At 45.9% G+C, this 12,524-nt stretch overlaps 1 protein-coding gene and 1 pseudogene across 1 annotated transcript; both read left to right on the top strand.

The window, feature by feature from the left end:
- Nucleotides 1-6,042: 6,042 nt before the first annotated feature.
- LOC129644555 (carbonyl reductase [NADPH] 1-like) lies at nucleotides 6,043-8,660 on the top strand (annotated as a pseudogene).
- Nucleotides 8,661-9,165: 505 nt separating this feature from the next.
- Nucleotides 9,166-11,218, top strand: LOC129644307 (carbonyl reductase [NADPH] 1-like). Its single transcript, XM_055569909.1, has 3 exons — nucleotides 9,166-9,590; nucleotides 10,245-10,352; nucleotides 10,550-11,218. The coding sequence occupies exons 1-3, from the start codon at nucleotides 9,302-9,304 to the stop codon at nucleotides 11,011-11,013; spliced, it is 861 nt and encodes a 286-aa protein (XP_055425884.1). The 5' UTR covers nucleotides 9,166-9,301; the 3' UTR covers nucleotides 11,014-11,218.
- Nucleotides 11,219-12,524: the final 1,306 nt, after the last annotated feature.

Consider the following 12,524-nt stretch of genomic DNA (forward strand, 5'->3'; position numbering starts at 1 on the left):
GAAATAAGGAAAGATTGATTAATATTTGGGGTTTGTTAGGACTGCATCCAGGAGACATAGATTCAAGAAGTACTTTAATTGTGTGCCACTAGACTATGAATCTGTCTGGCAAATTGTCGAACCCTGAAATCACTGACATAACCCTCAGGTCAGGTTCACGGTAATTCAGATGGCTTATATTGGAGAATCCGTATGCTTCTGTCTCGTTGGCTAACGTGTTCAAAATGGGATTGAACCTCCTGTTCAGCGTTCTTGTTCCTTGTTCCAACATGCCCGAGGAGGGTCAGATATCTTCCAGAACCTTTCTTTAGGTATTATTACTTCCCCCTTTCCATTTTTTTTCTTGGCTATTGCTTTTGCAGACTTCCACGATCAAATAAATGCAGACATTTACCATCATCAGGATTCCCAACAACTTTATTCTTCGACGTCCAACACTCATTTCTCATATCTTGTCCGGGAGCAGCTCCTGCTCGGCGGGGCGGGGGCGGGAGATCGCGGCTGCATCCACGTCGGGGCCGCTCCGTGCGGCTCAGCCCGGCGACCACCGCCGCTCTTGTTCTATGAGTGCGCCCGCTAGAGGGCAGCCCGGCGGCGTCGGCGGCGGGGTGGCTCCGCCTCGGCTCGGCTCGGCCCCAGCCTCGGCTCAGCGCCAGCACTTGCCGCCTCGGCCGCTGCCTGGCTCCCGGCTCTGGCTCATTTGTGCCTATGCAGATTTGATGTTGGTACATAGTAGAAAACCTCAAGAGATGATTGATACTTGGTCTCGGTTGCAGAGTGCTCATTTAAATGCTGAATTATGTGCAAACTACATTTTACATAGAAATGTATCTCAAATAGTTCCCATTTGTGTTCTCTTCCATTAGAGGTCATTTCTATGTAAAACCATCAAAATTGCCTTTATAGGTCATGTCCATTTGACGGCCTCTAAACCCTTCAGTTCAGATGGTAAAGCGTCTGTCTGCAATGCGGGAGACCTGGGTTCCGATCCCTGGGTCGGGAAGATCCCCTGGAGGAGGAAATGGCAACCCACTCCAGTATTTTTGCCTGGAGAATCCCATGGATGGAGAAGCCTGGGGAGCTACAGTCCACGGGGTCACAAAGAGTCGGACACGACTGAACGACTTCACTCACTCAGACTACAAAATAGAAGGAAGCATATAAAGGCAAAAAAAAAAAAAAGTAAGGTCACAGTTACAGAAGTTGTTTGCCAAGAATTATGATTGGAGCTGGCAAAAAACTAAGGGTTTTGTTTTTTGTTTTTTTCATTAAACAAGGATTGGTTGAGTTCCGCAATGTTTACAAAGGTGCAAGTGGGAATCTGAGAAAACGAGGTTGAGGGTAGCAGGTGTTCCCCTGGATTTGATACAGTTCAGAAAGATTCAGTTCTTAGTGATACAGGGACATGTCAGAGCCCAGATCCTCAATGGCTGCCCAACCCCATTACGTTTGTGTGAACTATGATTATTCCACCAGGACTCAAATCTGTCATCCACACACAGATATAAAACGTATTGCCAGGTCTTCCCTGGTGGTCCAGTGCTTAAGACTTCAAGCTGTCAATGAAGGGAACATGAGTTCCATCCCCAGTTGATGAAGTTCCACATGGCACACACCCAAAAACTGTATTTTCATATGGTCTGTGCCATATTCTTTAAGTTCACACATGCAAATATTAAAAATACATATAAGACCAGAGTTGACCTAATCCTTACCTGATGATTGACGTCATATTATGTTGGGACTGTCAGTCTGGAGAGTCAGACGACTTTCCAACTCACAGTAGCCAGCCAAGATGGTCCCTTGACCCCCACCGCCTATTCAAACCCTTTGCAGTCCCCTCCCACATTAGACCAGAATTGGCCTGTGTGACCAACAGCCATGGCAGAGTAGTGGTATGTAATTTATGAAACTAGGTCATAAAAGACCCTTTTTGCCTTCTGTCTTTATCACTGTTCCCTGGATCAGTCACTCTGGAGGAAGCCAGCAGCAACATCTTGAAGATGCCCAAAGAGCCTACAGAAAGGTCCACTTGGCTAAGAAGTGAAGCCTCCAACCAAGAGCCACATGAGCCAATAAACTTGGAAGGGATCCTCCAGCTGAGGTCGGGCCTTTAGAAGATACACTCCAACTGACATCTTGATTACAACCTCACAAGCCTTGAGCCAGAACTGCCCAGCTAAGCCAATACCAAATTCCTCATCTATGGAAACTGGGAAAACAAATGTTTCTTGATTTAATCACTGCTGCTGCTGCTAAGTCGCTTCAGTCGTGTCCAACTCTGTGTGACCCCACAGACGGCAACCCATCAGGCTCCACCATCCCTAGGATTCTCCAGGCAAGAACACTGGAGCGGGTTGCCATTTCCTTCTCCAATGCATGAAAGTGAAAACTGAAAGTGAAGTCACTCAGTCGTGTCTGACTCTTAGCGACCCCATGGACTGCAGCCTACCAGGCTCCTCCATCCCCGGGATTTTCCAGGCAAGAGTACTGGAGTGCGGTGCCATTGCCTTCTCCGATTTAATCACTAAGTTTCATTACTTTGTAATAGAATGAAAAGTTACCAATACACAGCTTTAATTTTAAAATTAAAATTGTCAATGGGGAATCTATATCTGTAAAATTTTGTTTAGATATAATTTACTTAAGGTATTGAAGACTTTTATAGCGTCACAAATTTGGTATTACAGATTACATATTTTTTCAGTTCAGTTCAGTAACTCAGTCGTGTCCAACTCTTTGCAACCCCATGAACTGCAGCACACCAGGCCTCCCTGTCCATCACCAACTCCCGGGGTTCACCCAAACCCATGTCCATTGAGTCAGTGATGCCATCCAACCATCTCATCATCTGTCGTCCCCTTCTCCTCCTGCCCTCAATCTTGCCCAGCCTCAGGGTCTTTTCAAATGAGTCAGCTCTTCGCATTAGGTGGCCAAAGTATTGCAGTTTCAGTTTCAACATTAGTCCTTCCAATGAACACCCAGGACTGATCTCCTTTAGAATGGACTGGTTGGATCTCCTGGCAGTTCAAGGGACTCTCATGAGTATATATTTTATACCAACCATTTCTTAGCACTTTAAAACAAAATTTTTATATTAAGTATTGATGAGCAAAATAGAACACTGAAATGTTTTACTAAGTAAAAATTCCAAACACTGAAATGTTTTACCTAGTTAAAATTCTGAAATTTTGACAATAATTATAATTACTTATAATCTTTAAAAGTGACTTCTAAAGCCAATATTCTATCAATTTCATTATGTTCAATTAATACCTGTTCAATATAAAATACCACCAAAAATCAGACTTGCTAAATGTGAAGTTCAAAAGCCAGTGAGATGCTACAAAACAAGTAAACCTTAAAACACAATGTGAAAGAAATCATTTAGTCACAAAGAGCACATAACTTATGACTCCATCCATGTGAAGTGTTCCATATAGGCATAACAACAGACAGAAATTAGATCAGGGGTTGCCTAGGGCTGGGGGAAAGGATGCAACCACCAATAGGTATGGGATATCTTTGGGGAGCGGGGCACAGGCGGGGCCATGAAACTGTCCTAAACCTGTGGTGATGGTTGCACAATTACGTGAACATATCAAAACCATTGAAATGTATGCTTTAAATGGGTGTATTATTCAGTATTACCTCATAATAAAGGACAGGTTCAAAGAATAACAGTTGCTAAAAAGCAGGGGACAAATACATCTTTTGACAGCAGCACAAAGATTCTTCCCCAAGGAATATAACGTCTCTGGAAACTGCTCAAACAATCTTCTCTTTGATAGACCACTGATAACTGGGAGTACCCATCAGTGGAGAACAGCGAGAAAGCTGTGAAAGAACATCAGTGTGGCTACCAAGATGCTTTCAAGTCTGCTTCCAAAAGGGGTCCCTCAAGTTTGGCTCCATTAGAAAGCCTCCTGTCATAATAAGTTGAGCTGCAGTATTAAATGCTGGTCAAGAATCCACCTGCAATGCAGGAGACACATGAGACATGGGTTCGATCTCTGGGCCAGGAAGACCCCCTGGAGGAGGGCATGGCAGCCTACTTCAGTATTCTTACCTGGAGAAACCCATGGACAGAGGGGAAGTCCAAAGTGTCTCAAAGAGTTGGACACAACTACACAACTCAGCATACACACATTAAATGCTGAGAGCAGGAACTCAATAAAGATTATCTACCATTTTTTTAAAAGCCAGGAAGGGAGGGAAAGGAAAGAAAGCTAACAATCCAATCAAGTTTCTTTAGAGACACTTACTAATATCACATAACAAAAAACATAAAGTTATCATATATAATTTCTATGATGATAGAAAACATGTAAGAGCAAATGATAGAAAAAGAAAACCAAACGCTATATATGTAGGCAAGAATCCTTAACTGTGAACCAAAATCACAACTAGCTGTTGAACAACCAACGACAGGCGGATGCTAAAGTGAAGTGAAGTGAAAGCCATTCAGTCGTGTCTGACTCTTTGCCACCCCATGGACTATAGAGTCCATGGAATTATAGTCCATGGAATTCTCCTGGCCAGAATACTGGAGTGGGTAGCCTTTCCCTTTTCCAGGGGATCTTCCCAACCCAGGGATCGAACCCAGGTCTCCCACATTGCAGGCAGATTCTTTACCAGCTGAGGCAGCAGGGAAGCCCAGAAGGATGCTGCTGCTGCTGCCAAGTCGCTTCAGTCGTGTCCGACTCTGTGTGACCCCAGAGACAGCAGCCCACCAGGCTCCCCCGTCCCTGGGATTCTCCAGGCAAGAACACTGGAGTGGGTTGCCATTTCCTTCTCCAATGTGTGAAAGTGAAAAGTGAAAGTGAAGTCGCTCAGCCCTGTCTGACTTTTTGCGACCCCATGGACTGCAGCTCACCAGGCTCCTCCATCCCTGGGATTCTCCAGGCAAGAGTTCTGGAGTGCTGGAACCTACCAAAAAAAGGATACCCCGTGTCCAGAGACAAAGCAGAAGCCATAGCAAAATGGTCGGAGGGGAACAATTATGATAAAATCAAGTCCCATACTCATCAGGTAGGCAACAAACTGGAGAACGATAATACCAAAGAAATTATCCCACTGTCGTGAAGGTTCTGAACCCCATATCAGGTTTCCCAGCCTGGAGATCCAACAAAGGGCCTGGGAACCCCCTGAGAATCTGCCCTTGAAGACCAAAGGATTTGATTACAAGACTTTCACAGGACTGGGGGAAACAGAGATTCCAGTCTTGGAGGGCTCAACAAAACCTTGCCTGAACCAAGACTCGGAGGAAAAGAGCAGGAGAGTGAACCAAAATACCTGCTGGTGTTGTAGGGTCTCCTGTGGAGGCACGGCTTGGCAGGGGTTCACCACTGGGATGGGGGACCAGTCTGGGAAGGTCCCCTTTGGCATAAACCCTCTTGGCAGTCACCATTGATGACACAGCCTGTAAACCTAAGGTCTGGGTCACCTCAGGCCAAAAGAAATACCAGGAAGGGACCACAATCCCACCTCAGTTCAGTCACTCGGTCGTGTCCGACTCTCTGACCCCAAGAACTGCAGTACACCAGGCCTCCCTGTCCATCACCAACTCCCAGAGCTTGCTCAAACTCATGTCCATTGAGTTGGTGATGTCATCTAACCATCTCATCCTCCGTCATCCCTTCTCCTCCTCCCTTCAATCTTTCCCAGCATCAGGGTCTTTTTCAGTGAGTCAGTTTTTCGCTTCGGGTGGCCAAAGTATTAGAATTTCAGCTTCAGCATCAGTCCTACCAATGAAAATTCAGGACTGATCTCCTTTAGGATGGACTGGTTGGATCTCCTTGCAGTGCAAGGGACTCTCAAGAGTCTTCTCCAACACCACAGTTCAAAAGCATCAATTCTGCACTCAGCTTTCTTTACAGTCGAACTCTCACATCCATACATGACTACCGGAAAAACCATAGCCTTGAGTAGAAGGACATTTGTTGGCAAAGTAATGTCTCTGCTTTTTAATATTCTGTCTAGGTTGGTCATAACTTTTCTTCCAAGGAGTAAGCGTCTTTTAATTTCATGGCTGCAGTCACCATCTGCAGTGATTTTGGAACCCAAGAAAATAAAGTGTGCCACTGTTTCTGCAGTGGGACTTCCCTCATAGCTCACTAGGTAAATCATCTGCCTGTAGTACAGGAGATTCAGGTTCAATTCCTGGGTGGGGAAGATGCCCTGGAGAAGAAAATGGCAACCCACTCCAGTATTCTTGCCTGGAGAATCCCATGAGGAACCTGCAGGCTACAGTCCATGGGATCCCAAGAGTCTGACACGACTTAGCGACTAAACCACCACTGTTTCCACTGTTTCCACTGTTTCTCCATCTATTTGCCATGAAGTGATGGGACCGGATGCCGTGATCTTAATTTTCTTAATGTTGAGCTTTAAGCCAACTTTTTCACTCTCCTCTTTCACTTTCATCAAGAGGCTCTTTCATCTTCACTTTCTGCCATAATGATGGTGTCATCTGCATATCTAAGGTTATTGATATTTCTCCCAACGTCCTTGATTCCAGCTTGTGCTTCATCCAGCCCAGGATTTCTCATGATGTACTCTGCATAGAAATTAAATACAAAGGGTAACAATATAGAGCCTTGACATACTCTTTTCCCAATTGGAACCAGTCTGTTGTTCCATGCCCAGTTCTAACTGTTGCTTCCTGACCTGCATACAGATTTCTCAAGGGGCAGTTCAGGGGGTCTGGTATTCCCATCTCTTTCAGAATTTTCCAGTTTGTTGTGATCCACACAGTCAAAGGCTTTGGCAAAATCAATAAAGCAGAGATAGATATTTTTCTGGAATTCTCTTGCTTTTTTGATGATCCAGCAGATGTTGGCAATTTGATCTCTGGTTCCTCTGCCTTTTCTAAAACCAGCTGGAACATCTGGAGGTTCAGGGTTCACATACTGTTGAAGCCTGGCTTGGAGATTTTTGAGCATTACTTTGCTAGCATGTGAGATGAGTGCAATTGTGTGGTAGTTTGAACATTTGGCATTGCCTTTCTTTGGGACTGCAGTGAAAACTGACCTTTTTCCAGTCATGTGGCCACGGCTGAGTTTTCCAAATTTGCTGGCATATTGAGTGCAGCACTTTCACAGCATCATCTATTAGGATTTGAAATAGCTCAACTGGAATGCCGTCACCTCCACTAGCTTTGTTGCTAGTGATTATTCTTAAGGCCCACTTGACTTCACATTCCAGAATGTCTGGCTTTAGGTGAGTGATCACACCATCGTGATTATCTGAGTTGTGAAGATCTTTTTTGTACAGTTCTTCTGTGTGTTCTTGCCATCTCTTCTTAATATCTTCTGCTTTTGTTAGGTCCATACCATTTCTTTCCTTTATCCTTACCCTCCTACCTGTTACCCTCTCACTTTTCTTTCAATGACACTCCTGTGTTAGGAGCTGGGAGAGGGCGCTGTAGCCCCTGGTCTTCCCAGCATGTTACTTCCCTTTGCATGCTACTTCTGCCTCACAAACAAGGGTAGTCCAGGCTCCAGCATTCTCAGGATGCCCAGCCCAAGGTAGAGCCTTGGTCCCACAAGTGAGGGCTGGGTTGGAGAAGGAAGTCCTAACCTCCTAGGTACACTTACCAGGAACTGAACCTCTGCAGCAGGTAGCTGAGGAACAGGATGAGAAACGTGATGTCATCCGCATGGTGGGAAGATGCCACAGCCCCTTGGCAGGGAGGGAGTCCTGCGTCTCAGATGCACCATCCCAGAGTGAAGTTTCCATTGCTACGGTCAGAAAGGAGGAAAGGAAGGAGCAGTCATGGTTGAAATAGATTCTTTCTGTTCTCACCTGAGTTTTTGGAGATAGTCTGGAAAAAAATGTTTCTTCATTTGCTGCACACACTCAGGACCATTTCCAGAGATTTTAAATAGTTCAGTTTTGAAAATACTTTTCACAAGTCATGCTGGGTAATAGGTTCACAGACTTTTTCCTCTGGTCATGACTTATTTATTGAGTTTGAGTGAAATAGTTCATTCTGGTAATTTCTAAAATAATTAGATGTAGCTTAATTTTTAAAAACATTAGAAGTAACATGTTGTTACTTATAATAATAAAAAAGATAAAACTCATTGAGGAACCCCCTCCCAAAATACATTCCCTTCCTTCCCTAATGTCCTCTTTCAAGAGGTCAGTCCTGTCCCCAATTGGGGTATCATCCTTCTCGTGCTCGCCTTTCTATGTGCTGATTTGTGCTCTATTTTAGGCAGAGTGGTGAATGTATCCAGCTTTGTCAGTGTCAACTCTCTAAAGAAATGCAGCCCTGAACTGCAGCAGAAGTTTCGAAGTGAGACCATCACGGAGGAGGAGCTGGTGGGGCTCATGAACAAGTTTGTGGAAGACACAAAGAACGGGGTGCACAGGAAGGAGGGCTGGCCCGATACCGCATATGGAGTGTTGAAAATCGGAGTCACAGTCCTGTCCAGAATCCACGCCAGGAAACTGAGTGAGCAGAGAGAAGGGGACAAGATCCTCCTGAATGCCTGCTGCCCAGGATGGGTGAGAACCAACAAGGGTTGCGGCGGACACAAAGCCTTAAGAGCCCCAAAAGAAGGAGCAGAGACTCCTTGGCTCTTTTGCCTTCGGATGCTGAGGGGCTCCAGTCAGTTTGTTTTCGAGAGAAAAGTTGTGTGTGCGCTCACTGACAGCTGTACCCATGGGTCTGATTATGTTCCTATCCCAGGTTTACCAATCAGACACTTACACTGCCGCAAATATCCCTACACAGACAAAAGAAAGGAAAAAGAATCAAAGTATCCCATCAGGTTGTCACTGGGAGGTGGCTGCTAATTCTGTGAAGAGTTTTTGCCACCTTGTGGATGGTAGCACAGGAGGCTTCTCTGTCCATGGGATTCCACAGGCAAGCACACTGGATGGGTAGCCACTCCCCTCTCCAGGGGATCTTCCGAAGCCAGGGATCAAACCAGGGTCTCCAGCACTGCAGGCAGATTCTCTACCGTTTGAGCCACCAGGGAAGCCCTATGCTCCAACATAGAAGAAAAACTTTAAAGAAAAAAACAGGGCTGTGCCCTGCCTTGACTGAGAATACTGTACACGCAGAAAGAGGTGGAGCCAGAAGTGGTGTTCAGTAACCTGAGGGAATGTTTGATCCCTCCTTAAGCGGGTAGAAGGCAGGGCCTCCTCCTTCTCAAGCAGTCACTGCACTGGATCCCAGGACACAGTTCTTTGCCTTCTGGAGTGTGGCGGGTCTCCACGTCCCACGCTGCGCCACCCCGTCGGTCTCCAGCCTTGTCAGCTCTAATCCAAAGGGCCCTACCCACCGGCCATGTCGTCCTCCACCCGCGTAGCGCTGGTCACCGGGGCCAACAGAGGCCTCGGTTTTGCCATCGTGCGCGACCTGTGTCGGCGGTTCCCGGGGGACGTGGTGCTCACGGCGCGGGACGAGGCGCGGGGTCGGGCGGCCGTGCAGCAGCTGCAGGCTGAGGGCCTGAGCCCCCGTTTCCACCAGCTGGACATCACTGACCTGCAGAGCATCCGCGCCGTGCGCGACTTCCTGCGCAAGGAGTACGGGGGCCTCGACGTGCTGGTCAACAACGCGGCCATCATCTTCCAGTGTAAGTGAGTGGGAGCTGGGGGGTTACAGCTACTGTGAGGGGAGCCAGATGGGGCGGGGCGGGGCTACTGCCTGAACCTCCGCCTTAGGCTGGAGGTCACAGGGAGAGCAAGTCCTCCGAGATCACAAGTTTTTCCAGCAAGGCCTTGCAATAGCTTTGATATCAGTGTTAAGGACAATGCCTAGGATTTTTGCAGTCTTGATTTCATTGAACTTTGGACCAGTTGGGTAAATCTTTAGCTTGCTTTGAAACCAATAGAAAGTTGTAAAGAGTGGTACAGTGAGAGATTGTGTGAGCTGTCTTCATTCAGCCTCCCCTGATGATGCCATCGTACACAAATACACGGCATTATCAAACTGTAACCGATTTCTTCCCTGGAGAAGGAAATGGCAACCCACTCCAGTATTCTTGCCTGGAAAATCCCATGGGCAGAGGAGCCTGGAGTGCTGTAGTTCATGGGGTTGCAAAGAATCAGACAAGACTAAGTGACTGAGCACACATCAAACCGCAAAATTCCCACTGGCACAATACTGTTCACTAACTCCACCCACCTCTTAGACTAAAACACTTCACAGGAAAAAATACTGTATCAAGTAAGCATTTTTACCGTATGGCTTATATTTATCTATCCTGTTTTGTTTTTTGCCCTAAAAGCTAGTGATCCCACGCCAACTCCAATTAAGGCAGAAATGACCATGAAAACAAATTTTTTTGGGACCCGGGATATATGCACAGAACTCCTGCCTCTAATGAAACCCCAAGGTGAGTCTGACTGAGCCCAAACTGCAGTGTTTCTGACAAGATCTAGGCCCACCTGCCTCTAATTCCCAGACCCCCTACATCCCATAGGAAATTGATAACTGGCTCTCCAGTGGGAATCAAGTCCAACATCTCAGCAAATTGGGTGTTCATTATTCTCATACATACCTTCCCAAGTAATGGTTTGTGTTGCATTTTAGGCAGAGTGGTGAACGTGTCTAGCGGATGGGGCTTCAAAGCTCTTGAAAGCTGCAGCCCTGAACTGCAGCAGAAATTGAGAAGTGAGACCATCACAGAGGAGGAGCTGGTGGGGCTCATGAACAAGTTTGTGGAAGACACAAAGAACGGGGTGCACAGGAAGGAGGGCTGGCCAGATAATAATATATATGGAGTGGTGAAAATCGGCATCACGGCCCTGTCCAGAATCCAAGCCAGGAAACTGAGTGAGCAGAGAGGAGCAGACAAGATCCTCCTGAATGCCTGCTGCCCAGGGTGGGTGAGAACCGACATGGGGGGATCCAAAGCCCCCAAAAGCTTAGAAGAAGGAATAGAGACCCCCATGTACTTGGCCCTTCTGCCCTCAGATGCCGAGGGGCCTCATGGACAGTTTGTCCATGAGAAAAAAGTTGCAAAATGGCAATTCTTGCCTGAGTTCTACCCATAGGCCCCACTTGGTTACCTGTCCTGATTAGACTAAGAAAACACAGTGTTCAAAATATCTCCCCATGAAAAAAACCAAACATGCCTACCTCTATGTAAATTTCAAAGCCACTTTGAAATGGCTACTATTCTGTGAGATCTTTTGTGATTTCTTTTGTGATCCCAGGGAATAAAAGAAGAATGGATGACAAATAATGAATAAACATCAATAGATGAATACATGGTTCTTTATAAATGTCTGTTTGTTCCAACTGATTATATGCAGATCCAGCTCAGAAGTCTAATAGACCAAAATGTAGGTCAAGGAAAGTGAGAGTACTTGGGGAAAGAATTATCATCAATAGGGCCAGGTGGGAAATACTTTTAGTTTTCAGGTTCAAGTGGTCTCTGTGAGAACTGTTCACCGGCTCTCTTTTACCAAGAAAGTGGCCAGAGACAATATATAAGCATGGCCATGTTGGGTCTGCCAGCTTTAGCTGACAAGCCTCTAATATAACATGGACCATACCGTGAGGGAAAACATCTGCTCTGGTGCCTGTAAACACCAAACTCATTGGGAAAAAAAACAATGTAAATGTGAAATGTGAGGGGGTGCTGGTATGAAAGATAACATCCTACAAGAATCTGAGACAATGGGGAAAACTGAGAATGGGTGGGAATGAGTGGGTATGAGAGATCACTGTCAAATCTCTCCAGGGTGAATGTGTCATTTTTGTGGGATGAGGTGTCAGGAAGTCTACAACATTAGCATGGTTCTGCAAAATACACACAGAAGTGGAACACATAACTAGAGTAACATATTCATAACAGTTGAACCTAGTTGGGAGGACACATGGGTATCCACTATTATGCTTTAAACTTTCTACTTAAAATCTTTCAAGATAAACATCTTGAACCAAAAAAGCCTGGCTCTGCAACTTTCCTGTGTGACCTTGACCAAAATTCCACATGTGCTGTATCCCCTCAATTGTAAAATGAGAACTGTCATAGGGTTGTGGTACTGTAAAGGTTAACTGTCTGGATATGGGTGACAGTGCTGAAAATACATCCGAAGTGCCAAGTATCCTTTATCATGAGTCCCTGAAAGAGGGGCCCAGCTGCACCCAGGGCAGCTTCCTGCTTCCCTGTCACAGTCTTTGTAGACCGGGACCTAGGGACTGGAGTCGACGAGAAGAGGGACGCAGGGGATCCAAGTCTCAAGTGAAACAAGGGTGCTTTATTTGCAGAAATGCACGTTAATATATCTTCATACAAGGCAGCTTTAGGCAGTAACAAAATAGAGCAAAAACAAAGCCAAGCAAATAACAATCTTAAAAGGGCCAGAAAGCATTCCACATCCTGAGTAAGAGGGGCATAACTGAATAGACTACCTTTAAGTAAAAGGTCACTGAAGGGAGTCACTGAAGGGAGTCACTGAAAGGAATCCAAGCAGGTGCCTTTTCTCATGATCTCAGTCCTGAGAACTTCGTGCAGCTCCGCTCATTCCTGTTTTCCAGGAACTGATAAGGAATAGAG

Source organism: Bubalus kerabau, chromosome 2, assembly GCF_029407905.1.
Source record: "Bubalus kerabau isolate K-KA32 ecotype Philippines breed swamp buffalo chromosome 2, PCC_UOA_SB_1v2, whole genome shotgun sequence".
In the NCBI taxonomy this organism is placed as follows: domain Eukaryota; kingdom Metazoa; phylum Chordata; class Mammalia; order Artiodactyla; family Bovidae; genus Bubalus; species Bubalus kerabau.

Excerpts from the sequence above, each read along its gene's own strand:
- LOC129644307 (XM_055569909.1), top strand. The coding sequence starts at position 9,302 with ATGTCGTCCTCCACCCGCGTAGCGCTGGTCACCGGGGCCAACAGAGGC. Across the intron at positions 9,591-10,244 it reads CGCGGCCATCATCTTCCAGT|CTAGTGATCCCACGCCAACT; the intron begins GTAAGTGAGTGG and ends TTGCCCTAAAAG. Across the intron at positions 10,353-10,549 it reads GCCTCTAATGAAACCCCAAG|GCAGAGTGGTGAACGTGTCT; the intron begins GTGAGTCTGACT and ends GTTGCATTTTAG.